Below are 27866 nucleotides of genomic sequence, written 5' to 3'. Positions count from 1 at the left end.
CTCGCGCAATTATCTATCATGAAGAGTGATACGATAAGCAAAAAACTTGGAAACAAGATTTAAATAAACAATAATAAGTAAGAATCAAGACCGTCAAATGAATAATAAATAAACTAAGTAAAAAAAATATTATTTATACGGTCAGATTAGAATAATACATCTATATGTATTTAAATAATTTTTTTAAATTGAAAATATAATTTGTTTTATTTGCATTATCATCGTGCAAAACTTGTCATCCCTTTCTTTATTTAATTAATTTGTTAAATAAATTTATCTCAGATATATGACTGTGCGACGATTACTTTTCAGATTTACAACAAAGACAGATTTGCACGATCTGAAATAGATAATAATAATCCTTCCAAATTAAATTTATACAATTAAATTTATTAAATTAAATTTATATAACAAATTAAATCATTGGTACTATTTAGCATCTTAAAACATGTAAAGAACTTATTGTGAAAAATATTACCTCAGTTGATTAAAATCTCTCTTTCCCATTTAAATGAATTTAGGAAATAAATATTTATTATTAGATAAAATTGCGTCCGAATATTAATAAAGTATCTGTATTTAAAAAGTAATGTAAGCTAAAATGTATGTGAAAGATAATTGATAAATGAAGTATAGTTATTTTTACATAAATTATTAAAATAAAATATTTTACATATAATTAAACAATTAAAAATAAATTTACTTGAAAATTATTCTTCTTTTTAAGATATTAATTTTACATTTGACTGTAAGTTTCGGAGTTCTTCAGCTCTACTGTAACTGAAGAATTCACGATTGACGGAACAGTGTTGATTTTTCTAGGTGTATCATATGTTACAAGAAAGAACACAATTTGGAATCAGCCATGACAACAGGATAAGAGGAACTTGGGGTATGTGGAGTTCATGGAGCGAATGTTCTAGATCTTGCGGCACTGGCATCCAGTCCCAATTTCGGGAATGCGTCCCCCTACGGTGAGTCCATTTAATATGACAGATTAATAAAAATCTTGAAATAATTTTTTAATTTTTATAAAAAAACGTATACTGTGGCCACTAAAAGTTTCCGGCTAATAAATAATTTTGTTGTATTGCTCAGATACAAAAATATTACAAATAAATACCTAGTATATAAGTATTAATTTCGTACTTAATATACTCCAGTATTTAAAAATTGCGTATAGTAAGAATTTTATTAACTTTTAATAATATAAATTAAAAAACAAATTGAAAATACAAAAATTAAATTAAAATTATATATTGACCGGAAATTCTTGGCATTATGTGATGCTATATATAATGCTATTTTAAAATAATAAAAGATTAAAATATTAAAATATTTTAAAATAACATGTAGAATCAAATACGATAAAGAAAGCCAAGATTGGTCAAATTTTGGATGTTACAAATAATACATTATATATTCTTTTATTGAATTAATTTATTCTAGATATAATTGCGAGCCGATAACATTCGATTTCAACACAATGAAATTTTGAAACGTTAATAATCTCCCCTAAATTAAATTAGGAAGAAAGAAAGTAAGAAATTTATTGCGAAAAATATTACTTCGGATAACGAACGTTATCAGTTCGCAATTATATCTGGAATAAATTGATTCAATAAAAGAATATATAATATATTATTTGTAACATCTAAAATTTGATCGATCTTGGCTTTCTTTATCGTATTTGATTTTATCGTTTATTCACATATACGGTCGTGCTTAAAATTCTTAATAAACATGTAAAATATTTTAAAATAGTATTTTATATATATTTAAATATTTTATATAACATTATAAATAATGCGTTATAAATAATAAGACAAACATACGTTCTAGGATATATTGAAAGTTTTATTCGGTTTTCTTTCACTAATATCTTTACAAAAATAAAAGCGCAAAACAAAGCGCGACAAGAGCTCATTAAGCATGAAAATCAAACACTGTATGACCACATTACCATCCAAATATCTTCACGCTCGATTAATGATTTCCACACCTCGCATCACCTTTGTCCTCACGGAGGGCACGATCTTCCATGGGAGGTCACGACTGGGATCGGTAATCATCGGGCGTCACGGTTTCATCGCGAGAATGCAAAGCACCTTGCGCAGTTGATCCTAACAATAATCACATGCCTTATGGTACCGTTAGGGTCTCGCGCAATTTGGATCATAAACGCTCGCTAGACGAATCGCGTTGCATTTCGCATAACCGCGTGGAACTTTGGACTTCGTATCGAATATACTACTCCTACTCCTCTCAATCTGTCGATTGATCGACCACCGCTTATCTTCGATTCCTTCATATCCGTAAGGAACATACAAAATGCTCAGATTCATCGATATCTTATTATAGAGATAACTCGTTTAACTCTTTTTCTTCATCAGCGTGTAACATGTATTAGCTAGATGGATAAGCATAGTTTTTAGATTGAATAGATTATTCCGCAGTTTCTAATGCGATAATGCGCAATACTTTTATGTTGTTTATTTATCCATATTGAAAGTCTTCAATATAAAACTTTTTTAAAATATTTGGACGTTTAGAACCAAAGTAAAATTTCACAAATTCTGTTTGATATTCATGAATGCATATACATGTAGAAAAGATTACATGTGATATTATGAAACGTAATTTTTTTTCTTTGAATAAATGGAATACATTTTTTCCTTTGTACAAAATTTATGCACTGCTTTCATAAACATTGCTGTCATTTATATTACAAAAATAAAGTGCACGAAAGAGCTTTGATTAAACTTTTTATTGCATTTTTTAAAACTTGAAATTGCACACATTGTGATATCTGTACAAATGTTTATTCGATACGTGCATAGGAAAGAAAGAGAGAGAAAAAGAGAATAGCCGCCAGTTGTTTATTATTTAAATATGTTTTCACTGTGCGTTTCCTTTTTGAAAATTTATCTACGAACGAATTCTGTCGAAAATGGAGAAGATTCTCATTCAGAGATTATAATATATTTTTTATTTGAATAATAAAAGAATATATAAAATTCCAGAGAAACATGAATAATTCAGAAATTCCTTCAAGAAAGAGAGACTTTAACATATAAGTTCCGTACACCCTGTATGTCCTGCTTGGCTAGCTATAAAGCAGCGTGCAAATTACGGATCAGTAGCGTAAGAAGATTATACACCGGCAGGCCGACGACTTCTGCGAGCTTCTCCCGGGGGCAGAAACGTGTTGTTATCGCCACTGACATTTACACCTTTCTAACGCTACTGCGAGCCGTTACGTGACTCGCAATATGAATATATCGCGACGAGTTCACTATACGAGTAAATACAAAGTAGTCAGTATCTCGCGGTTAAAGATCGCCTGATGACTTGAATTTAATTTATCCTTGACGATAGTTACACAAGAGTTCTGATTAATGACTAACTTAACATAAACAATTAAGAGATTTATTCGAATCATATTCATTGCTCCGTCTTAATCACATTGAATTGAAATGTTAATATTCAATCATATAAACTACATAAAATTTTTAGATAAAGTGGCATTTAAATAGAGTGCATCAAAGAGAAAATGTAAATTTAAATTCTTAAATCATGATCTTATTTAATTTTACGTGAAATAAAAAATGTAATGTGTGGAGTGATTATCCTCCATTTAATAACAAGTGTAATTATCTCCTTCAGCATAGCAACAATGATTAAATAACACTCATAAACGTTTTCTTATCGCGTATATTCTCTCTGTTTTTCTCTTTTGATCTTGAGGTTGCATAGTGCTATGCATTTCTTAAAAATGCGCTTATGCACTCGACGCTAAAAATCGAGATGCATCGCGCGCTACTCGCACGAGTCAATGGGTGAGCTAATGCAAGCGATTCGTTCCAGGAGACTTTTGAGGAGGCGAAGTATTATCTCGGAGAACGGTACGAACAGCTCCAGACCCATTTGTATCGGCACATACAAACGCTACCACACGTGCAATACGCAGGTAAGCCGGCGCACAAGACCTTCAGCACGTTTATCGACAAGAATTATAGAGGAACTCTCTTGGAAAATCAAGTTCTTGAATTTGATGAAAAATGGTAATGCATAGAGCGTTTAACTCTACTTAACTCTGTCGTGTTCGTATAAAAAATTATTCCGCAGATAAATTCAAACAGTTGTACTGGCATTTCTAAAGAATCTTAGAATTTGATTGTTTAAAATGTTTGTTAAATAAATTTTAGTATTGATCCAACTTGGCTCGAATTATTATTATTATTATTATTTTGATTTTTATTTCAATTGAGCCTTTTATTTTATATTGTTTTTTTATTAAGATACATATTTGAGCAATTAAAGAGGAATTTCTGCAGAATCTTATTTAAATTTGTTGAAAAATGGCACAAAGTGCTTAACTTAATATTAATTTTATTTTTTCGTATATTTAAAAAATTATTTTAAACATACAGATTCCAGCAATTATTATATATTATTGAAGCTTCTGGAGAATCTTAAATTTGTCAAAAAATGATATCTTAATTCTATTGGATGCAAAAAATCATTTCGAAGATACAGATTCGAACGATGTCTTTCGAATTGCCTCTACAATGTAAAATTTGCTCATGGATAGAATCTCGCTTACTAAGCTCGTTTTCGTCGATCGCTCGTTTCGTCAGTCTGTCAGTATCCGACGTAAGCGTAAATTTCACGAAGAGAGAATCTGCAACATCGAAAATTCTCTGCGAAGAGATCCCTAGAATTTCAAGAAAGAAGACTCTTACAAATAAGGCTGCCTTATTTCCAGGGCGGTTTATTGTCGAGGCCTTGAACCGACAATTAGTCGCGCATCAGCTCGCTGATTATTCGCATAAAATTCGCATACTCGCTCGTGCGTGTGTTACTATTTCCATGATGTCGCATAGATCAGCGAATATGTCTATATCCACCTAGACTCGTGCACGCTGCAAGGCACGTTCCTCAAGATTTTCCTCTCGACGATGCGTCACGAGTCTCGAACAAATCATCGCGCGGGCCAATTAAGGATGCGCACGACGACGATTTATATCCCCGGTTCTGCAACGTACTATGTGTATGTGTATGCACGTGGCGTTGTTTAAAATTCATAAGAATAATCACCACCTATGAGACTAAAGACCGCCGTGTAATGGATGGCTTTGACCGGTATCGAGAAAGAAGGGGAAGGGAGAAAGGGCTCGTTGGTGTTGATTAGCTCTTGATGGTAGTAAAGACCGTGCGATAAGATCTGTTTACATCTCGGCCACGATCAGTGCCTGTTGACGTACTGGGTGTTCTTGACCCACAAGTATTCGTACTTTGAATGTTCCGCTATCAGTTTGAAGAGAAGAAACGTTTTTTTTTTCGCCACAGGCAGTACAATTAAGTAAAGTAAGTGAAGTAAGAATTTTTTAGCGTAAAATTTTTTTTTTTTTAGCATAGAGTAAGAATTTTAACGTGAAAGTTTTAACTCTTAAAATTGCTTCGAAATTAAAATCGCGATATAGAGCGAAATTGGCTTGATGTTACCTAAAAGATGCGGCTTCGTTATCCGTTATTACCCGGGGAGAAAAACGGCGCCTTGTGCGGGCATATTTATCTTCGAGCTCGATACCAGGGGACTACATTTCCGAGCCGCATTCGCGATTCGCAAACATGCCCGGGCAAAGTAACCACCGTTTCGTTCGCCGGCAATTAATAGTCTACCCGGAAATTGCAACGCGACCGCGCACGTATAGCGCACCAGCACCACACGTGCCGGCATTCGCGTGTTTGCACGAATATACGGACTTCCTCTCGGCGCACGCGGCAGCTCGGAATGCGAGCTTTTTTTTCTGCCAGAGGCCGCAAATAATTTTACCTTTATTTATTCGCAGCGCTTTGGGAAAAGCGCGACGTGCTGTAAAAAGCAACGCGATCGATCCTGTCGGTTTTTCCCTCCCTGGAAGAACCGCGTCTATTTCTCGATGGTAACTCCGTTCTCTTCTCTCGATCGATCCTCAATTACCGTAAGTTTAATTAATCCATTACGCGTTTGTGCAGGAATGCCCGAACTTCTCGGAAGACTTGCGGGCGGAGCAGTGCTCTAAGTACAACGGAAGGAACTACAAGGGCCGCAGTTATGTCTGGATGCCCTTCGTAGATGGTGAGTCGATGGATATGTGGAGATGCACGGATGCCTGTGTGGATACTTCCTCCATTTCCTGCTACCTATTTGAAATTTGACATTTTCAAACTGTATTTAAACTCAACGTTACCAAGAATCTCCTAACATCGAGAGAGTTTCACAATAATATATACAGGGTGGGCCATCTATTGGTACGTTTTTAAAAATGCGATCAAATGAGCATACATTGATATTTTTTATTAATTTTTTTTTTGTTGTGAAGCTAAAAGTATCCGCGTCAAGAATGAAAAACGATTTCGTTCATGTGGCTCCCTCTACTGGCCTTACAGTATGCCATTCGGTCACCCCAATTATTAATGACATTTTGGACTACCTCGGCGCCAATTTCACTCAAAACAGTCGTAATATAATGTCATCCACTAACATCCCTTTCTCACGAACTTTCCTCACCAATTTGCGTATAGCTCCTTCGGTGGGTGTTCTATCACGACCCATATTTCTTTTCAAAATTCGTACAGTTTCGGCGACACAGCACTGACTTTGAAAATAAGTTTTTAAAATTTCAAAACGCTCTTCAAGAGAAAACATGTTGTTTCGTGCCGCGGACGGTATGACTAATAAACTGTCAAAATTTCGGGTCTGTAGCTCGTTCGGTGTTGCCATACGACGAAATTCAAAAACGTACCAATAGATGGCCCACCCTGTATATATATATATATATTAGGTCATCTAAAAAGTATCCGCGGTTTTTTGTCACTAGATGGTGTTGATGGTCAACAAGTGACAAAAAACCGCGGATATTTTTTAGATGACCCAATATTTTTTTCTGAAATTTTTTTTAATTTTGGAATTCTAGGACCAGAATCGAATTCGGCAATACTCCATAAACTCTTAGAAACAAAATCCTCTTTAGTTTCTTTTTGTTAGAAAATTTTCATCCTCAAAGGGTTAAATCGATCCTCTTATCATTATTGAAAATTAAACTCTCAAATTATTAGTCAGGGTCGACGCAATTATTAATCAATTATCAATTATAATATTCAACAATATTCAATTTTATGGTGTGCATTAAATTTCTCTGGCGGGATTCTTTTTCGCCACTAGCGAAACATACGACTTTTACGAAGTAACAAAGAAGGGTCTTGCGATCGTTTGTCTCAAACGAGCGAGTGACGTCGCTCGATCGGTGTTCGACCGATATAACGATGACGTAGCTAACGACCAGGCCTGGTGACCTAACTTCCGCCTGGCCTAATCGTGACTACTGTTGTTCCCCAGCGCCGAACTCCTGCGCGCTCAATTGCCGTGCAGTCGGCGAGCGTTTTTACGCAACGCTTGAACCGGCAGTAATAGACGGCACGCCCTGCGATGCTCCGAATCTTCGCGGACGCGGCGGCGCCGGCGGGATTTCGACGGAACGCAATGGTGAACGATGGCTCTGCGTCGCTGGACAATGCAAGGTATGAATAGCGTGAGCGTTAGGCGAGAGAACGATGCCGGAAATTAATGATCGACACCAGGCCGACGGGATACGATACGATCGATCGATAAGATCGCTATTGATCCGTGCTTTGGGCTCTGCCGCGCGCGACGATCTTCTCTCGTTCCTTTCTCATGTCATTCATTCGAACGTCCGGTGCAATTCAGTCAGATGCATTTATCAATCAATAACGTTGGGATTACTCGATTTCATCGAGATTCCAGTAGCACCTTTTCGAAAAAAGATTTTTAATAACGAGATGAAAAATTTTCCTCTTAATGTACATGGAAAGAAATTTTAATTGAACAAAAATTAAAAAAGACTTGGTCTAACTGTAATAATCCTAAACATAATAATAAATCTATCTAAGGAAAAAAATATTGTGAGAAATGTAGTTTTCAAAAATAGAAGGCTTGATCAAATTGGGGAGAGTCCCGAGTGAATCTCCTCTGTGCATTAAATAAACGCAATAGTGCCGAATATTCTCATATTTGCCATTCAGCTTATAGGATGCGACGGGGTGGTGGGCTCCGGTGCGACGATGGACGCCTGCGGCGTGTGCGGTGGCCAGGGCAGAGGGTGCAGGTTGTTTGAAGGCATCTTCATGGAGCCGATTCTGTCTAAGGGTCATCAGCAGGTGACCACGATTCCGAAGGGTGCCATGTCGCTTAACATTTCCGAGCTCCGATTCAGCAGTAATTTTCTAGGTAGCTTGATGATTCGCCAAAACAAAATAAAACAAAATAAAACAAAATAAAACAAAGTTCTGTAAATTAGTATTAAGTAATGAATATTTTAATTGTTTGATGTACAGCGTTTAATTAGAACCTATTTTTAAAAAATCGTGTCATCAGAAAACTAATGAATAGTCAATGAACGTGAATTACCGCAGACATTTTGTCATTTCTGATAATGTATAAAATTAATTTAGAACAAGCAATTTAGAGCGCTAGTAATTTAGTAAAAGCACATAGAGACGAATAATTAAGCGGCGTTTTTACGCGGCAATACGCAACGGTATGCTGATTAACAAACGATCGATCTACTCGCAGCGTTGAGAGACAGTAATGGCAGTTACATCCTAAACGGACCGTGGTCTTACAGTCCCAGTGGTACTTATAAAGCGGCTGGTACGACATTAACATACCAGAGGGGCGATAGGAACCGTATGGAGTGTATCTTAGCGACTGGACCGTTGAACGAGTCTCTGCATTTAGAGGTACTATCCGCGTTATCGTCACTTTTCGTTAATCGCATCAGAAGCAGATTTTCTTTAATTATTCTGATAGTTCGAGTTACAATTTACGAACGACCTTTACTCACGGATACTTCTTATCTCTCTAATTTTGCTTCGCTTTATCTCTTACGTAGCACTGTCAAATTACACATAATTTGAAGGTAAAACATTTTTTCCAAATATTAATTACACTGATTTCTGTTTCTCATTATCCGAATGGTGATTTTGATGTATTTTTACCTGCTGAATGTAAGAACGTAAAATTAAAAAAATACTATTATCCGCAGATTTTGAGAGATCAAGGACTTTATTTTAAAAAAACATTATTTTACAAATTTAAACAATTTACAACTTTTTCTTTTACTTCATAATAAATTTTATTATGTATCATAATAAATTATATCATAATAAATTTTAGCTTTATATTATTATATTTATTTTTATATAATGTAAATAAACATTTTACTTTTTTATAGCTATGTATTACATATATATTACGAATTTGCGTTATTATATAAGAAATTTACAGCGGAGTTTCTAAAAACTGAAGGGAGATGGAATTTTTTGAAAAGCATATCCTTTTTTAGTTTAAAAAACTCTTATAAGAAACACCTATTACTTATTGAGAAACAAAATGTTGATGAAAATTTGTTGGTATTATTATAATGTATTTTTTATCGCGCGCGCGATCTTTATAAATGCATTCTAATCTACCCATTTAATTGAATCCAGTCTTACTGCTAATATCATTGTTCGCGCATTACCGTAGATTTTATCCGTGGAATTAAATCCAGGCGTACTGTACAAGTACATGCTACCTATGAAGGAAGTGCCGGACGGTAAAGCGGTGATTGCACCGCCGCTGCTTGTCGCAGGTAATTGCTCCATTGCCAATAAATTATCTACAATAAAAAAATCATCGATTATAGTCCATAAACATGTTTTATTCCTCTTCGTAGGAGCAAACGATCGAGGCAACGAGATACCTAGTCCAGATACTCACGTGACCGTGCGAGTACCCATTACAAGAACGTAAATACACTCTTATTAAAACTTTTGAAACAACATTATATTTTAAAAGTATCGAGAACGTAGTTTTCAAAGTTATTTTTCTTCCATTAACACGTTAAAATTATAGATTGCGTACGTGTAAATTCTTTTCCACCGGGGTTTAATTATCTCGAATGTTTTTACATACGTTTTTATATGTTTCTCCAATCTTTAATCTTTAATTTTCACTTTTATCTTTACTGTTCGATCGGTGTGACACTTCTGAAATATATCACGGAGTGAGTTTCTTATACGGCACTCGCTCATCAATAATTCGGATATTCCACCAATGGACTTTCTCCTTTATATGGCAGGAATCTACGCGTTCGCGTATGAGAATCTCTCGGAGTCGAGTCGCGCGATTTGTCTTCGTTCGTACAACTCGTTGCTCTCTGTCTTCCAGATCGGATCGGCGAAGCGATTTATCTCCAACGCGTCGCGATCGCGATCCGCCGCGTGCGCACGACGGCGGACGGAAGGAAGAGATGAAGCATCCACCGACTACGGTGATGGCGGGCGATCAGCCAAAGTCAAAGGCGATGAGAAGGAGGAAGAGGAGGAAGTTCACTTGGAAAATAGTCGGCCTCTCTCCCTGCTCGAAGGAATGCGGAGGAGGTAAGAAGATGGTGCCTTGATAATTAATCATGTGTCATAATATCATATGATACTCGTACTGAGGTGTTGCATCTAACTGCACAGAAAGGAAGTATGCTGAAGTATCTAAAAATTTAGTTAGATACAGGTTTGAAAATAATATTGTTGGAGTGTCAAAATAATTATATAGAATTATCAAAATAGTTACGTAGACTCAAGCAATGCTGCAAAAATATTCTAGCAATTAGCTTGAGCGTCCTACACAATTATTTTGATGATCTAACAAAATTATTCGTATTTAACTAAATTTTTAGATACTTTAGCAAAATTGTTCTTTCCATGTAAAATTGGAAATATTTTACTAGCGATTATTTCTCAGTAAAATTAAAATTATTAAGAATAATATTATATAATTTTTTCAGTATAATTTGACAATATGTTTCTTTTGTAGTTTATATATTGTATTACGAAGACAATTTTTGAAAGATTTTGATGATTTTAAATAAAATTTATTTCTCTGCAGTATAGCGAGATAAAATAATTTTTTACTTTGCAACAAATACTAAATACAATAATTATAAATCTAAAAAATGATATTTTAAAATTTTATAATGTCGTATGTTTATATAGCAAAATAATTTAAATATTGACTTAGCACAATGTATTTGGAAAATAATGTACTTTCAGTGAAATATTTCTCTCGAGATTTTAATATCCAATATCGAAACGTGAGTTAATTGCATTTGATTGCGAATGATAAATGTTTCAATACATGTTGTTTAACTTTTGGAATGCACAGTGTTATAATTTCTGTGTAATAATGTTGAGATCGATGAGTTTGCATTAATTTTCAATATTGCTAGTAATACATTTTCGCGTATCTCTCGTATATTTTAGGAAATATAATATCGCGATGTTCGAAAAATAAAGAATATTAACGAATAAATATTACTAATATACGCAAGATACTCTCTAAATTGCGTACGATTAAATATTTGTGATTATACAACGAAACAGTCTAATCGATTGCCATAGTTTAAAGCTTGCCGATAAAATTAACAACCACCGTATTTCGATAAATAAGCATATCTCATACTATAGAAACGTATTTATTTACAATACGCTTAATTATTTCTTGAGGGATAAACTCATCAACTAATAAAATATGGATATTATGAAATATAATTTGGAATTACGTAATAATTAAACGTAAAATGTCGAACGATAATGTCGATATAAAAAGGCTATACAATTTCGAATTATTGTAAATCTGTCGCGAGATACTGATTAAACGAACCATTACAGAAAAAGTGTCTGGATAATTAAAAATTATTAGGAAAACGACTTTGTCTAAATATCACCGAAGCATTGCGTGGGAAGTAGCTTGAGATATGTTTTATTTCGATATAATTAAACACATTCTAGCACGACGATTAAAAATTTTACGTAAGATATTTTTAATCTTTTCGTGTATTTAGAACATTAAAAAAAATTTTGTCTAAGAAAGAAATTTTGGATCGCATTTTTATTGTTTTAAATTGAATTAAGTAAACATAATAGATAATTGAAGTTAAGTAAGAGTATAATTGAGACATAATTGCGGACGACTGCAAAGATATATACAGTGCGATACTTTTGAAATACCAACCGGAAATTGTCACTGACTTTCTGGACATTTGAACTGGAATATTCTAATTTAAATTGACGCGATACGGGCGGAAAGTGACAAATACGAAAAGGAACGTGACGGTCACGTCGATCATACTTAATACAAAATGTAATGTCCCGATCGCAAAGTGTCGCACTTCGTTTTATTCCTAGTCTCTTAAACTAACTTGAAATGAAATTTTCCTCAATAAAATTATTAATACGTTAACGCTGTCTAAGTTATAAAAGACGGAAAATGAATTATTGTTTTGCACCTAAGCCGCAGACAAAATTTTCCTTCTCGTTCCATTTCGAGTAGATATTATTTTAATGAAATTTCAACGTTATACAACGATACGTTTCAACCAATGTTAAAAAAATTTTTTAAAGAATTGGCGTCAAGCCAATTTCTCGCTGAAGAAAATCAGACTTTGAATTAATTGAATTAATTATAACAAAGATTCAAGACATGTTAAATCACTTCTTATAACTCGCTGTAACTTGCAGGCGTACGAACAACGATCCTAAAATGCATTCGCGAGAGCAATCAGACACTCGTCAACGACAAACGTTGTCACAACGTGGAAAAACCAAAACATCCTCCTCCGCTGCGATGCAACGATCATCCTTGCGCCGCTAGGTACCTACTTCAATAAATCTCTCTTCTATTATGATTCTCCAATCTTTTGGTAATTGTCATACGATCATCGCATTTCCTACCAGCTAGATTCTTCGATATATTCAAATTCGTTTCACATATATGAAAAAAAAAATTTTACTAAAGTATCTAAAAATTTAGCTAGATACAGATGAAAATAATTTATTTGGATTATCAAAATAATTATGTAGGACGCTTAAGCTAGAATATTGAAGCTTTCTACAACATTACTCATACTTGAATTTTTTACATAATTATTTTTATAGTTGAACACAATTATTTTCAAATCTGCATTTATCTAAATTTTTAGATATTCAGCAAATTCTTTCCGTATTAAATTAAATTGTTAAAAGATTTAGAGTTTACTGATATTTTTGCTGAGGCAAAGATCGATTTTCAAGAAATAACTGAATAAAAATGCGATGAACTCCCTGTGCCCAGACAATCTGCGATTTACGCAGATAAGCTTGATCTCGTGTTCGAAGAGCCGGAAATGTTGTCAGGTGGCGAGCCGAGCCGTGGAGCGAGTGCTCGGTCACCTGCGGGATCGGCATCAGGACGCGAAAACTCGAGTGCATCCAGGAGTTGAACGCGAGATTAACAATGCGCGTTGCTGCTGGTGCGTGCATGCAACCGCCAGATCTGAGCACCACGGAAACTTGCAGTCGGCCGGCGTGTCCTAACGTGAGCCCAGAATTGAGGCACATGCCATCGCAACACGAAGCGCCTAGGTGGGACGTGGGCGCTTGGGGTCCGGTGAGTCATTATTCTATTGCCTTCATTATTAAACAGCTACTTTCAGCAGTTTAGGAAGTAGGACAGGAAATCGTTGGAAATCCGAAGTGAGAAATCAGCTGGCATAGGAAACATTCTAACATATACATCTCGCCAGTATTATTTTTTATCATCAGTTTGCATTAGAACTGTTTCGCATTAGAACTGTTCGTGTCTCAATAAACAGAATAATTAATAGAAATAATAATAAAAAATTGGTGAAAAGAATGTAAATGAACAAGAATTATATTTAAGAATAATCGACAGGAAACTGAATTTGCCACGCACGAAAAATATACGAATTTCGATTAATTATTCTAAGATCGTACTGAAAAAAATCATGTCACAATCATGTTACATGATGAAATCATGTAAATCATGTAACGAATTGTATTCAAATCAGTACGTGATTTTTAAAACTCACGTAATTTTGAAAAATCACATTTTAGAAATAATTTTCATATGTGATTTTATAATTATCGAATTTTAAAGAATTGAATGATAGCAATAGAAGAAAAAAGAATATATCATCATATGACTTTTCAAATTACGTAATTAAAAAAAACGTACGTAAATTAAATCACGTACTGATTTAGAACAATCCGTTATGTGATTTACATATTTTAATTACATAATTTCATCATGTAACTGTATGACGTGATTTTTTTCAGTAGAGGATATTTCATGTTTCTTATAACTTTTCGATCAGTGTATGCAGTAAGTGAATGGGACTTTTTGTTCTGCTGCTAAAATTAATTGTGATTGAAAAATATATTCCGCCTATTACGTTTTTATTGTGCATTCCAGTGTTCAGCGACGTGCGGTCATGGAACTCGAAATCGAACGGTGACTTGTATAACGTCCGGACAGTCTTGTTCGTTAGCCAATAAACCAGAATCTCAAAAAGCGTGCGAGATAGCGGTTTGTAATGATGCGACAGACACGGGACATCATGCGCCCTGGCTGTATTCAGAATGGTCTTCAAAGGTATAACACATAGTATAAGATAATTCCATTGAAAATAGGCAAACGTGAAAAAATATCCATTTAAAAATTATGAATCCTCATATGTTCATTTTGTGTCCGTGCATTTATTCAATAATTAAATATGTAAAATTATTTCTTTGTGACGATTTATAAAAGAAAGGATTTCAAACATCGTTGAATTTAACTTTCTCGACTTCAAGATAAACAGCATTTGTCATTGTTATAGTGCTCCACAGAATGTGGAAACGGTGTGAGGGTCAGACGAGTGGCATGCGCTGATGGTAGCGAGTTATTCTGCAATCCCAAAGAGAGGCCGGACACGGAGATGCATTGTTTCGGACAAGGGATGACCTGCAACCGAGCCAAGTGGTTTGCTAGTCCATGGACTTCCGTTAGTACAAGCACGACTCAGAAAATAAAACGGCTCGTGGCAATGTGTAAAGTCAAAATTGCCGACATAATTTTGATATAGATGATATTAATTCTTTATAAATCTAATTTTAATTTTAAGACATTATATATTTTCGAATTTCAAATTAATATTATAGTTTTTTGTTAATTGAAAATAAAATTGGGGTGTACAAAAATTACAACTTCTAATTACCAAAATTGTTTATTTTAATTGCAATTCTTGCGGTCAATTCGAGAACAAAATAGACATTTAATAAAATATCCTCTCTGTTTGTTTTTTTTTCTAATTATTGTACGATGCAATTTTTTTTATACTCAATGACGATATATAATTTCTTATACATATATAACTTTTTTTTAAAAATCTTTTAACTTCTTTTTTAGTGTTCTGTTTCGTGTGGCATTGGCGTGCAGTATCGAGATGTCGCTTGTATAACTAGAATGAATGATGAATTTATTGTAGTATCTGCACAAAATTGCAGCGATCCCAAACCAACGACTGAACAAGTCTGTAGAATGTCTGCGTGTCTTCCGGAATGGTTCACTTCAAATTGGTCGACAGTAAAGTATCGCGAATATATAAACTAAAATTTTTATCAGGAATTTTGAATCTATATGTCTGATATAATTTTTATGTCTCTATTTTAGTGTTCCGCAACCTGCGGGGCTGGAATTCAAAATCGACTTGTACGGTGCACCGTCGAAGGTATCAGCAGCACTAATTGCTCGAAAATTAGTAAACCAAGCGCGGAACAACAATGTAACGTGGAGCCGTGCAAGAAAGAAGTACCACTAGCGAACAAACCGCCAAAAAGTAAAGAAAACAAATTTACTCTTATTTTTTATAGCTTTTTTTTTAGCGATTTTCCGAAAAATTATTAACTCGATAATTATGAGATATTGCCATTTAATAATTATAGGATCCGATGTGTACTTGATAGATATATTTTAACATTATGTTTCAGAGGTGCACGAGTCGTCCGAGTGCGTAGACAAGTATCCGAATTGCGTTTTAGTAGTAAAGAATGGCCTGTGCCGAATCAAATATTATAAGCATTCATGCTGCCAATGCCATCAGTAACTGGGGATAGCAACTTTGTGCTCGCCCGCGATTTTGCGAATGAACGGTTGATAAGCATAAACGTTGAATAAAATATAAATATTAGCTCGGAAAGGGCAAATTATGCCGAGTGTAAGACTGCTACAAAGAGAGATGACCACGTATATATATGTAATTTTATTTATATTACGTGACGCGACATCGAATCATACGTGTCTTAGTCGTGCTTTTTTCTGCCGAATGTAACATAATTCTCCGGAGCGGCAGAATTCTTTTCCTTTTTCTTCTTATAAATGTTCATAACGAGAACGTTTGGTCCTTCTTGATAGTTTGACTATGAATATTGGATAAATTTTTTGAAAAAAAACAGCTTCAGATAAAATTAACGAATCGAATGATAAATAAAATAATAAAATTGCAGGAAGGGAAGACATGACATACAAAATTAAAATACGCTTTTATTTATGCGGATTAAAGATATTTCTCTGCGAGAAAGGCTTCTCGACTTTCTCTTGATTTTCCCGAGAATCACCATGAAGAAATTTGTCAGGGTTTTGTGTGCAATAAATATATAATATAATGTTAAAATATGGTACATACATGCGTTCATTTGTATAGCTAATACAGCACATACATAGGTCGTTTACATCACATTCGATATCTGTGTTATCGTTGCAGACAGATGCAGATCCATAATTTTATCGATTTGGTAACGGTGCCTATTCAAATATTATACATCTTCGACTTTGACCCTTTTATGTGCATTAACGCGATCTCAAGGTTTGTATGCTTTTTATTAAACGACACGTTTAGTGTATTTAAACTGAAAGAACGCGACGATCTCATTGTATTTCAAGAGACTCATCCGAGAAAGAGAGATAGGAAAGGCTCGTACTTTTATCTTTATTCAATATCTTGTTAGATGATAAAGTTTAACAAAATATTAAACAGCTGTATCTCAAAGTTATTTACTTAATATATTGATTGAATTCAACGTTGAATAGTTACATTTAATTTTAAATGTATATTGTAAGTGTGATGAAATATTCTTTTTTATTTAACAAATTTTTTTCAACTTATTACACAAAAAAAGAATTTTTTTTTTAATTTGATTTAATAATATGTAATATACATATTTAAAAGATTACTGCTTTTATTTTTGAAATAGTAGTAAAATAAAAAATAATATAAAATATCTAAATACTATCGTTAATTTAATTCTCGGTCCGCATAACAAAAAGGTATGAGATTTTTAATATATTTTTAATTTGATGTTTATTTTGGTGCGTATATTGCAAATGCGTTTCGATATATATATATATATATATATATATATATATATATATTTTTTCTAATCTATATATATATATATATATATATATATAGATATTTTTTTCAAAGTAAACACATGAATCTGAGTGAATGTCCAATTATACATTCCTAAATAAAATGAGCTATTCTTTGCATGTTTATTCGTAAAATCTGCACAATTATGAAAACTTTCGAGGCTGCTGTACTCGCCTCTGCACCATGAAAATAAAAAGAATTTTCAGGTTGTTTCGGAAGCAACGTTGTAAAAGACACTGACAATGAGTGCGTAAACTTGTATTACACAGATAGAAAAATTTGCGGTTTGATGAAAAATCGGTTTTCTGTCACTTGCTTCCTAAGAGAAAATACTTTCTTACAGAAACATAATTATCTTCTGTCAAATTTCGATTGATGGTCATTTAACATAGAAACAAATTCACAGCGATGAACTTAGTTGAAGATTTGTTTAAATTTGTTAAATCAATTTTTTTTTTAAATACGTTTTTATTAATTATTTTTTTTATAAGTTGTCACAAAAATTATAATTGATCCTTGTGAAAAAAAATTCTTATATAATATTTTTAAGAATATTTAAATATTTTAAATTTATTTCTGAAAAATACTTTGAACTTTTTCAAACTGTAAGTTTTTTTAAACAGAAATTATAGAATAAGAACTTTTAGAGAAAATTTCAGAATTTACATGTATATACATATAAAGAATTCTAGAAAAGATATAGATTCCTCAGTATTTCTGAAGTGTTCCAATTCACATAACAAGTATGAGAAATTTTTTAAGAAGTTATTAAAATTATACAAGATTTCGGAAAAATTCTGAAATTTATATAAAATTCTTCTGAAAAATTTTGTACAATTTTAAGAAAAATTTTCATCAACAATATACACAATAAGAAATAAGAAATTCATTTTAAAATTAATTGTGAGAAAATGTATGTTTGATGTCTTGACGAAGGCATTACAAATATTGAAACTTGCAATTCTGCATACGTCGTTATATGTCAAGTAAGCTTATTCAAATAAGCGTGGTAATATACAATAATGTAACTGAATGCGCGTGTATATGTAGAATATATGAAACCATTAGATGACAACTAGATATATGTTTTATTGTATACTTCGATGTCGAGATAAAAAAGTCTTAAAGTCTTCGATCTATGTATATTGCTATCATACATATTAATTCGATTTTGAATTCGCATTTAATTGCGCCGTGAACAGAGCTGTTTGAATTAATCAATTATCTGTGTCAATTGAGTTCTTTGGTTTCTGCCAGCTCCAAGGAATTATTCGGATGCTTTTTATTGAATAGTATTTTAGCATAGCGTGCGTCTCGCTCAGATTTTCTATTTTTACAGTAATTACAAATTATTTACACAAAATTTTCGTCTGTTTATTTCATTTTTTTTATTAACTGATCATCGTTTCATTTGGTTTGGTCAGGTAAGTGCGTTTTATAATTTATTTTCTTCTCTTGATAATTTGTTTAACATATTGTATTATTTTTCAAATTATATATTTATATTTAAATTTATTACTGTATCAATTTCTTTTATATCTACACAGCACTTTATCTTGGAAACATTTTTAGGAGTCATCTGACGTCCCTTGTACATTTTATTTGTTTCACAGAAAAATGATATATATTACTTTGAACTGAGAATGAAACTGTTATTTATATTCATTTTTAAGTAGATACTAAAAAATTATTTATATATATTATTATATTATATATTATTTATATATATTATTACGAAATATTATAATTCTTTTGTTACATTATTATTTTTTTTGTCACGTACATTTAATTTTATCGACATCGGAATCGTGATACTAAATGAATTATTTTTAAACACGTCTTTATAATCACCTTGTAAATTAGTGCTGTGTAATGGATATACTGATGTAGTATTACAATATTATTTATATTATGTTTGTTTTTTTTAAATTACAATTAGCTTTTTTATTTTATAGCATTACGTTCTTATTTCTTTCATTATATCCATTCCTTTCTTCATTATATAAAATTTTGATCTTTTATATAGAGAATGTTTTTAAAATATACATCGAACTTTACCGATATAAATAGAATAAAAAAATATGTTTTTCTTTTTGAATTATAACTCTTTAACTATGAAATATAAATAAATTTTTGTAGAAATTAGTTGGTAAAGTTTGGTTGAATATTTACAAAAAAGAAATCTTATGAAAAGTTCCTTAACGAATCATTTTATTGTACTGCGAAATTTGTCAGTTTCAACTATGAAGACTTTTCTCAAATTCAATGTTAATTGTAAGTGTTGATGTTTCTTATCGAATCGAAACTCGGTGGCACGATATGATTATTACGAATCTTTACGACTTCTTATAGATATTACTGAATAGATAACGCTAAAATAACAGATTACTCGAAAATTGAAGAAATATGCTCTTGCGTATGTATAAACGCGACTGTTAATTGATAGTAATTGTCGAGTGTTAAGTGTCAATGGCTGTGATATAAACTATGTCCGACTAATTATTAATTTTACTTTGATTGAAGGTTGCGGTACAATTACAATTTGAAAATTGCATTTATACTATTTAACGCGAAACTGTTATAAAGTGTCCTCTCTTAAATTTTCTATAAATATTTGAGAAACTATAAGAAATCTTAAACATTTATAGAATGTAAGAGTTCGTATACGTTTCCTATAAAAATGTAAAATAATAATATTTTAGGGAATAAACATTAGAGACATAAATTTTATAGAAATTCTACAAAAGAAAAAATTACGAAAACATTACTATTGTTACTATTTGTTACAAAATTTATCGATTGGTTGATATAGTGTGCTTTCCAACAAATGACACAGTATGACACAATGGACATTACATCCTTGTTGTTTGCCAATATTAAACAAAGATGATATGATCACTGTGTCGCACTGTGTTGCTTATTGAAAAGCACACATAATGATTGGATAAACGTAACTAAACTTAATTACAATGAGTAATTTTCAACATATATATTTTAACGTGAGTTTAGAAATTATTTTCAATATACAAAGAAATAATTTATTTTTGGGACAGCGCGTTGTATTATATTAACATTAAGAAGTACGAAGGTGCACACATAAATAGGCACCATCGTGATCCTTTATCGAGATAAAACGTCCACTAATGTCCATAATTATGTGCTCTGTGTCGTTGCAAACTTGTGTATTAATCGCATAGCTCGACTATCGCGAGTGTGATCTCGTCAAGGACTGTGATACAATCGTAGTCTGCAGGATTGAAGTACAACGAACGATAAAACGAATAGTTAATGATCAGTACAATAGGCCAACTGTTAAGAGAAATTAAAATTGTCTGACGCTTTGTAAAATTGCTTCCGTGTCACTTGTATAGTATAATAAAATTCTTAATCGAGAACAATCGTTATCGACAATCACGATCGCTATACCTATTCAATATACGATAGGTGTTACAAACGAAAACTATTACTTACGAATAGGAAGTTTGAAGTTTGCAATTTATTAATTATTCGATAGAGAAGTTTTTTATATTCCCTTTTTTTCGTTTGTAATTAATAATGAAAAATATAAGATCTATTATTTAAAAAAACAAATAAAATTTAATTGGGTAACCGAAATTTGTCATCAATTTGTAAAAATATTAATTGATTAAAGATTAATTACTAATCAATTATTAATTAATAAGATCAATTTAAAATTGAATTAAATTTGTGATTATTTTATTGTCTCAAGTGAGTTTCATAATTCGATTATCTGGCCAATTGCTAATTATATCGAGCTCCTTTTACTCATAACAATATCTAATGTGTGTCCCTTTGTATAAAAGATTCACCTTTGCACAAAGTAATAAATAGAAAATCGATTGTTTGAAATGTTTAATTTACAAGAAAATAACAGCACACAAAATTAAAATAAAAACAAAAATAAATTTTTCTTTTCAAGATAAATCATATCGATCCAAGATGTTAATTACCATGTTTAATCAATCATTATGCACTAATTTGTTAACAATGCATTGTCTTTAAAGAATTAACAATCCGATTTTCTGCAATTTTCTTTTTCATAATCTTAGCTATGATCTATACTTATATATTATACATGTATATATATATATATATATATATATATATATATATATATATATATATATATCACCACAATTTCACGAAAAATCTTATAAATCAGGTTTCTTTTGGAATAAAATAAGATCGTGGTTCCACGTAAAATGCATAGCGAAACGATTTGCGAGAGAGACAGACTGATAAGCCTACGTATGAGTTATTTGTGTTTCTCATGATGTAATTGTATTATATGTTTAATATTCGAGCGTTTTTGATTGTTAGATATTAATAAAGCGAAAGTCAGCAAACACCTGTCTTTGCTCAAAAAAATAAAATGATGGATATTATCAGAAGCCCTCTTCTGATATACACTGCCAATATTGAATATCTGTAGTATACGTAACGTGAATTATAGATTTTCAGTACTGAGAATGTATATCGGAGTATGGTCTAAGATCATCAGAATATCAGACTAAGTGGGAATAAAATTTTTGTCATGTTATTAACCATATAATGTTAGTATTAAATATTAAGAGTTATTAAATAAAAAGTGTTTCTTTTAAATATAAAATATAAAATGATTATACGTACAATATAGGATAAAAATATACACCCACACACACACACACACACACACACACACACACACACACACACATATCATATATAAAAATATATTATCATAAATTTTCACATAAAAAATAAAACAGCATTCTTGTATAATACTGTTTCTTTCAAATCTTTAATTTATTCTATATTAAAAGATAAATTAAAAGATAGTTGTTTCTAATGTTTATTGGCAAAATTATTTTAATTAACTGATTAGCATAGTCATATCTAAAACAAATTAATTTGCTCTTGAGTTACATAATGTTTAAACGAAATTTTTGCCTATCTGTGTCACGTAAAATTTGGCAAGGGAGAAGTAGACATAGGGGAAAAGAAAGAGAAACAATCTATAAACATTATTATGTCCAAAGAATTATAATTCAAAAGCTTAATCAGTTTTTATTCCTTGTTATATTTCATTACAATAGTGTAAAATTTCTCGCTGTATAAAATAATTATAAAAAACAATCAATATATTTAATTATATAAATACTACCATTATATTTTATTCGATCATTAGTCTATGTCTTTTTTTAAGTTCGACAAAGCTTTATTATTTAAGTTAAGTACCCGATTGCACCATAACAGCTTTAATTATTCACATTAATTAGTAATTATCTATTTATGCCAAAATTTGAAGTACAATAAACATTTGTTTTTTATAACTGTAACTGATATATATGGAAAATGATATATATATCCTGGATCCGATTTGGATTGTAATGCCAGTGGATGGACGGATGGATGGAACAGATATACATATGTGGAAATAATTTAGTTTAATCATACAATTATCTGTATCAACAATAAAATTAAATCTGTATTTTATTTGTTTGAAATATCAATTAAAAACGGCCGTATGAAATATGGATACTTAGCTCTCCACTTATCAAGTAAAAATGTATAATACAATTTCTGGCAGTGTGTTAAAAGTGTATATATGTAAATTTCAGGCACTATTCTATATAATGACAAATTTTTTATCATCAAAGATATGAAAATATTGTGAATATTATTAAATTATATTTTTGTATTACAAACATTTTTTCTAAATTAATTCCAATTCAGTAGTTAAACTATTGAAATTTTATGCCATGTCTTAGAATTAAATAACATAAAGTAGCACTCGACAATTTTACAAAATCCACATCTTTCTGTTGAGCACAAAAATATCTTATTATTTACGTTAACTTAAGATTCTTATTAATTAATACGTAGCGAGGTGAGTCAAAGCAAGATACAAGATCAATGTATTTATAGTAAATAATCTAGATACTATACTCTGACGATGTTGCTGCCAATGATTAATAACGTTCATTGTTCAAATTAACGCCTTTTCCTGTCCATCTTTCTTTTAAATCTACCTTCAGACCTAAATCTCTTAGTGCGGCTTTTATGTTATCCTCTAATTTAGGACCATGTAAACGTACTGCTTCTCGTAGTATTTCTTCAACACCGTACATTAAGAATTCCTTAGATTCGGATTTATTTCGCACCGACATGTTTCTAATCGCCCAAGAGGCTTGCTTTAAGATGTTTACATTATTAGGATAAGCCTTCATAGTATCTACGATTACTTGGGCTGCGCCGCAATCGTAGAACACACCAGAATTCGAAGTGCTTCGTAAAGATAATGCCGATATGCAACTCAGTCCAGCAGTCACGACATTCTCCGATCTCTGTTAAATATTAAATTTTAATACGTATTAAAAATTTTTTTCCTTTAAAATATTAATACAGTATCATTTTAAAGACCGCGATGATACAACACTAAAATAATTAAGAATACCTCCTTTTTTCATTTAGTAAATAAAAAAAAAATTTTAAAAGAATTTTATTGTAAAAAATATTTTTTGTTGCACATGAACTTACTTTCATTCTACTGATAGCAGATACGATTAAAGGACCGCATCCGGAAGTAACGATATGAGACTTGACATTATCATTGCCAGCAAGCGCTTTGAGCAACTTCAAAGCCTGCCAATTCAATTTTTCAGAATCTGGATATTCAGTCATTATATCTAAAATGAATTTCAATCCCCCAGCATCTTCTACTTCCTGACAGAATTCATTTCGAACAACCAATGCGGCCAATGTGATCATTAGGTCGCCTATGACTTTCGTATCCTTTTTAAATCCTGTTTGTGACGAATGTATATTATAGCAAAGTGATATTGCAATAAAGTGCAAGTATTAATTAATCATTAGAGTATAAAAGAATATAGAATGATTATCTAACTTTCAAAGAATAATTCAAATGTTTGTAACATACTAAATAATTATCAAAAGTAATTCATATTGATTGTAAAGCTATTTAAATATAATATTTACTTTTCAATAATCCCGTGATGATGTCGAGAGCACCCTTTGCCATAATAGTCGCATGTTCGTGTGCCTTTCCGTATTCGTGCCTAATATCATCGTCCAATACCAACGCTCTGATTACCGAACATGCATCTTTAATCTCTTGCGCATCTACATCTACACGTATCAATATCTTCTTTAGTTTTTCAAAGATATTGGTGTCAAATATCTTTTGCCTATTTAACTCGTGCTTTATACAGCATTCTCGTATCCAACGCAATAGATATTGTAATGTTGTCGTATCGCAATGTCCCTCTAAAATCCTGATAAACAAAATTTAACAAATTATTTTGAGACAAGAAACAGATGCCTATTAAATATAGCTTTGATGATCTTAATTTCTTGCTATAAATTGTAATTCATATTCCTATAATTGAAAGAATTAGTTCTCTTTAAATTGTGCCAGTTTTCTCCAAATTATTGAAATAAAAAGTTTTTTTAAGTTCAAAACGAATTTAATAAAATAAATCAGTTTTCAATCAAATAATAATTTAAAAAGTATTAATTTTGTTATCATTCCCAATGAAAAAGTTTCCTCTATCATAATTTTGTTCTTCCTAACTTTTATATTAACTTTAGAATTAATAGTCATTAAAAAAAAAAATAAAAAAAAATAAAAAATCAGGATCTACTTCAACTACACTTTCTTTTTTTACAAATCAATTTTTTATGAAATAATCTTTACTCTATTTGCAACGCAATCCCTTCGTCGTCCAGCAAGTCTGGATAACCGGACATTAATGAGGTGATTGTCTCCAGCGTGGATTCAAGTATCACGTGGTTTTTCTTGCAATCTTTCAAGAGATCGATCAGAATATTGTAACATTTGCGTTTGCCTGCGAAAACCCTGTGTGCGATATCCTTATCCAACTCGTCTCGCAGTTTTTGCAATGTCTCCAGCACGCCTTCGTAACTTTTGTCGTTTACAGTACATGTTAATCGTTCCAGGCACGTCACTATCTGCTTGTATTTATCCTCAAGAACTGAATCTGTGACGATGTTGCTCAGGTTTATTCCCTGCGCGAATTAAATGCCATCCATGAATTATAAACGTAACGATGATCGAAATGAAGCGTTTTTTTCGACGCAAGAAGGTTTTTGACTTTTCTCATAAATATTTAATTTTTAATTACATTTATAAATATATTTATATAAAATATATTTGTATCTATTAAAATAATTAATGTCATTTTTAACGGAATTTTCTTTCAGCAGTGGTTCATTCGTAATAAAGTATGATTTTTTTGTGCTTCAACATAAATTTTATTTCATTTTATTTTTTAGAGAAGAGATTATTTTTTCTTTTCTGAACAGCTTCAAATATATTACGGTATAAGAAACAGATCAATTTCTTAAGATAGACGATAGTGACACGAGTGCTCCGAAACTAAAAGCGTCAAGAAATGCGGCAGGATCGCGTAACAGATCTTATTTTTGCACTACAGGTAGATCTTTTAAATAGGCTCTATAATTTTGCGATATAAGAATATTATTAGCTGTTAATTTAAAAAATATTAAATGAGAATTTAATATTAAAAAGTGTATTGTTAAATTAAACATAAAGTTTTTAAAATAAAAATTAATATATGCGATAAAAAATAATGATAAAATAATTTAATGTTAATGTTAATGACGAATATTTAAGATATTGATTTATATATTCCTAATATTTTTTAATTTCATGTAATATTGCGTATTTATTTCTAACGGCAATGATGAAAATTCTTGATGACTTATTCGAGACTGACTCATCTAATCGAACAATTAAGGAACAGAACATTTTCGATTAATTATCAAAATATATTTTCTGATACATGCTTTAATTAAATTTATATAAAAAATTTAAAGTTATATAACATTTGAAATAATTTTAAACTTCGTTATTTTTATTCTTGATAAAATAGAGATGGAAACGAAAATTTTCGTAACGTTCGATAATCAAAATAATATATTTGTGTGTATACATATAGAAATAAATTTTATATATATATATATATAAAATATATAAAATATATAATTAATATCCTAATAAATATATTAAAGAATAAATTTATATTATATTTATATACAAATTCTTTAATTTTTAGACAAACATTTGTTACAATTTTTCGAAATATTCTATAATTTGAAACTTTGTTCTCTCTTTTTTTTTTAATGTCAGAGATTTCCAGTATAGAGAGGCGAATGAATCACACAATCACGCGCAAGGAGCAAAAAATATATTTTTCATTGATTGACAAATATTGTAAACAAAGAGCAGGAATACATACTTTCATTTCGTAGCATTTAATAGCATCCTCGATCGCCTCCTCTTCAGTCAAGCCGAGACTCTCTATTAATTCCCTAATCTCTTCGTCGTAGGCTTCCTGGGTAATTATTGTGCTCATGATAATGCAGTTTCTCTCACCGGTGATCCGTTTTGCTATATAAGGAAATGAATGTTGTACGAATCGTGCGAGTAAGGCGAACGTACACTAGCTTGTCCATGTGATGACTGATGACAAAGAGAGCGGGATCTGTCAATGCGACTGCGCGTTCGCAAACTCCGCTTGACTGTGCCAAGATATAAAAATTCGAACATCTCTGTAATAAGTTTAGGAACGCATAGAATGGCTGCGTTTAGCCACCGATGAGATAAATGATCTGTTTTCTGTGGCTGAACTTAGTGTACACTTTTGGAACTTAAAGTGAGATAGATATACGATATATAATTTGATATTTGTTTAAAGCGAGAAAGAGAATTCTAGAACAGTCTAGTATAGGAACAGACCAAAAGACAACTGTGTTCCAAATTTGATTGCCAGTACTGAAAATCTATAATGCACGTAACGTAAACTGTAGCATTTTCAGTGCTGGTAGTAAATTTGGAACACAGCCATTTGTAAGAAATTTACTAGATATAGACTAGACCAACAATCAGGATTGTGTACTTCAGTGGCAGAACAAGTATCAAAGAAGAGAACAGGCCTAGGATCGAGACGAGGAGCGGCCTGATATTTTTCTCTGTTATCGTCAAGTGTTTACACACTATTAAAGACCGACATCCTTACGGAAGTTCGCGTCCTTGTTAATATCGAAGTGATTAAGGGCCGATTGATCCATCTTTTGGAATTCAAATTTTACCTATGAGGTAAATGTGATAATCCATGCATGTGATTGAGTAATCTTGCTGTTTATCCAACAGGTAAAATTTATCAAAAGCTGGAACAACCGGTCCTAAGAGTAAAAAACTGATAATGTACTAATTTTATGATTTATTAGTTTAGTACACGTATTTATCGGTATATATGCATTTAAAACTTAATAACTCGAATTTTCTTTAAAATTGTGATTTTAATGTTATCGTCAAAGTTTGATTATTAACAGAGATGATAACTGCAGAGAAAAAATTGTAATTTTTCGGCAATATATATATATAGAATTATATATACATAGCTTTACAAACATGCATATTTATTTATGGAGCATTATTATGTAATACAA

At 31.6% G+C, this 27866-nt stretch overlaps 2 protein-coding genes across 6 annotated transcripts in view; one reads left to right on the top strand and one right to left on the bottom strand.

Annotated features, from left to right (window-relative positions):
* The window catches only part of LOC105151929 (thrombospondin type-1 domain-containing protein 4), a 93563-nt gene extending 74849 nt beyond the window's left edge, over nt 1-18714 (top strand). For 4 of the 5 annotated variants that reach the window (XM_087405095.1, XM_087405094.1, XM_087405093.1 and 1 more), the window contains 16 exons: nt 823-974; nt 3868-3970; nt 6022-6124; nt 7385-7566; nt 8089-8293; nt 8639-8805; nt 9593-9698; nt 9783-9855; nt 10277-10488; nt 12622-12754; nt 13276-13528; nt 14354-14533; nt 14760-14924; nt 15329-15505; nt 15593-15758; nt 15910-18714. In XM_087405095.1, the coding sequence (XP_087261221.1) occupies nt 823-974; nt 3868-3970; nt 6022-6124; nt 7385-7566; nt 8089-8293; nt 8639-8805; nt 9593-9698; nt 9783-9855; nt 10277-10488; nt 12622-12754; nt 13276-13528; nt 14354-14533; nt 14760-14924; nt 15329-15505; nt 15593-15758; nt 15910-16025 (2493 nt within the window). In that variant the 3' untranslated portion in view covers nt 16026-18714. Of the gene's footprint in view, nt 1-822; nt 975-3867; nt 3971-6021; nt 6125-7384; nt 7567-8088; nt 8294-8638; nt 8806-9592; nt 9699-9782; nt 9856-10276; nt 10489-12621; nt 12755-13275; nt 13529-14353; nt 14534-14759; nt 14971-15328; nt 15506-15592; nt 15759-15909 lie in introns of those variants that run through there. The other variant, XR_015544726.1, reaches the window with a different exon arrangement.
* Nucleotides 18715-22810: 4096 nt separating this feature from the next.
* On the bottom strand, nt 22811-26924 carry LOC105151921 (armadillo repeat-containing protein 6 homolog). The gene is made up of 5 exons (XM_011065904.2): nt 26654-26924; nt 25069-25400; nt 24351-24646; nt 23892-24157; nt 22811-23698 (listed from the first exon to the last, which is right to left on the bottom strand). Exons 1-5 carry the CDS (start codon nt 26768-26770, stop codon nt 23324-23326), a joined length of 1386 nt encoding a protein of 461 aa, XP_011064206.1. The 5' UTR covers nt 26771-26924; the 3' UTR covers nt 22811-23323.
* Between the last annotated feature and the right edge of the window lie 942 nt (nt 26925-27866).

The sequence above is a fragment of the Acromyrmex echinatior genome, chromosome 4, assembly GCF_024713525.1.
Source record: "Acromyrmex echinatior isolate Ae372 chromosome 4, ASM2471352v2, whole genome shotgun sequence".
Lineage (NCBI taxonomy): Eukaryota > Metazoa > Arthropoda > Insecta > Hymenoptera > Formicidae > Acromyrmex > Acromyrmex echinatior.
This window is presented reverse-complemented; position numbering and strand designations above follow the sequence as displayed.

Coding starts and splice junctions, on each gene's coding strand:
- LOC105151921 (XM_011065904.2), bottom strand. CDS start 26,770: ATGAGCACAATAATTACCCAGGAAGCCTACGACGAAGAGATTAGGGAA. Junction 24,647..25,068: donor GGGATTGCGTTGCAAATAGA/GTAAAGATTATT, acceptor TTTGTTTATCAG/GATTTTAGAGGGACATTGCG. Junction 24,158..24,350: donor CATCACGGGATTATTGAAAA/GTAAATATTATA, acceptor CGTCACAAACAG/GATTTAAAAAGGATACGAAA.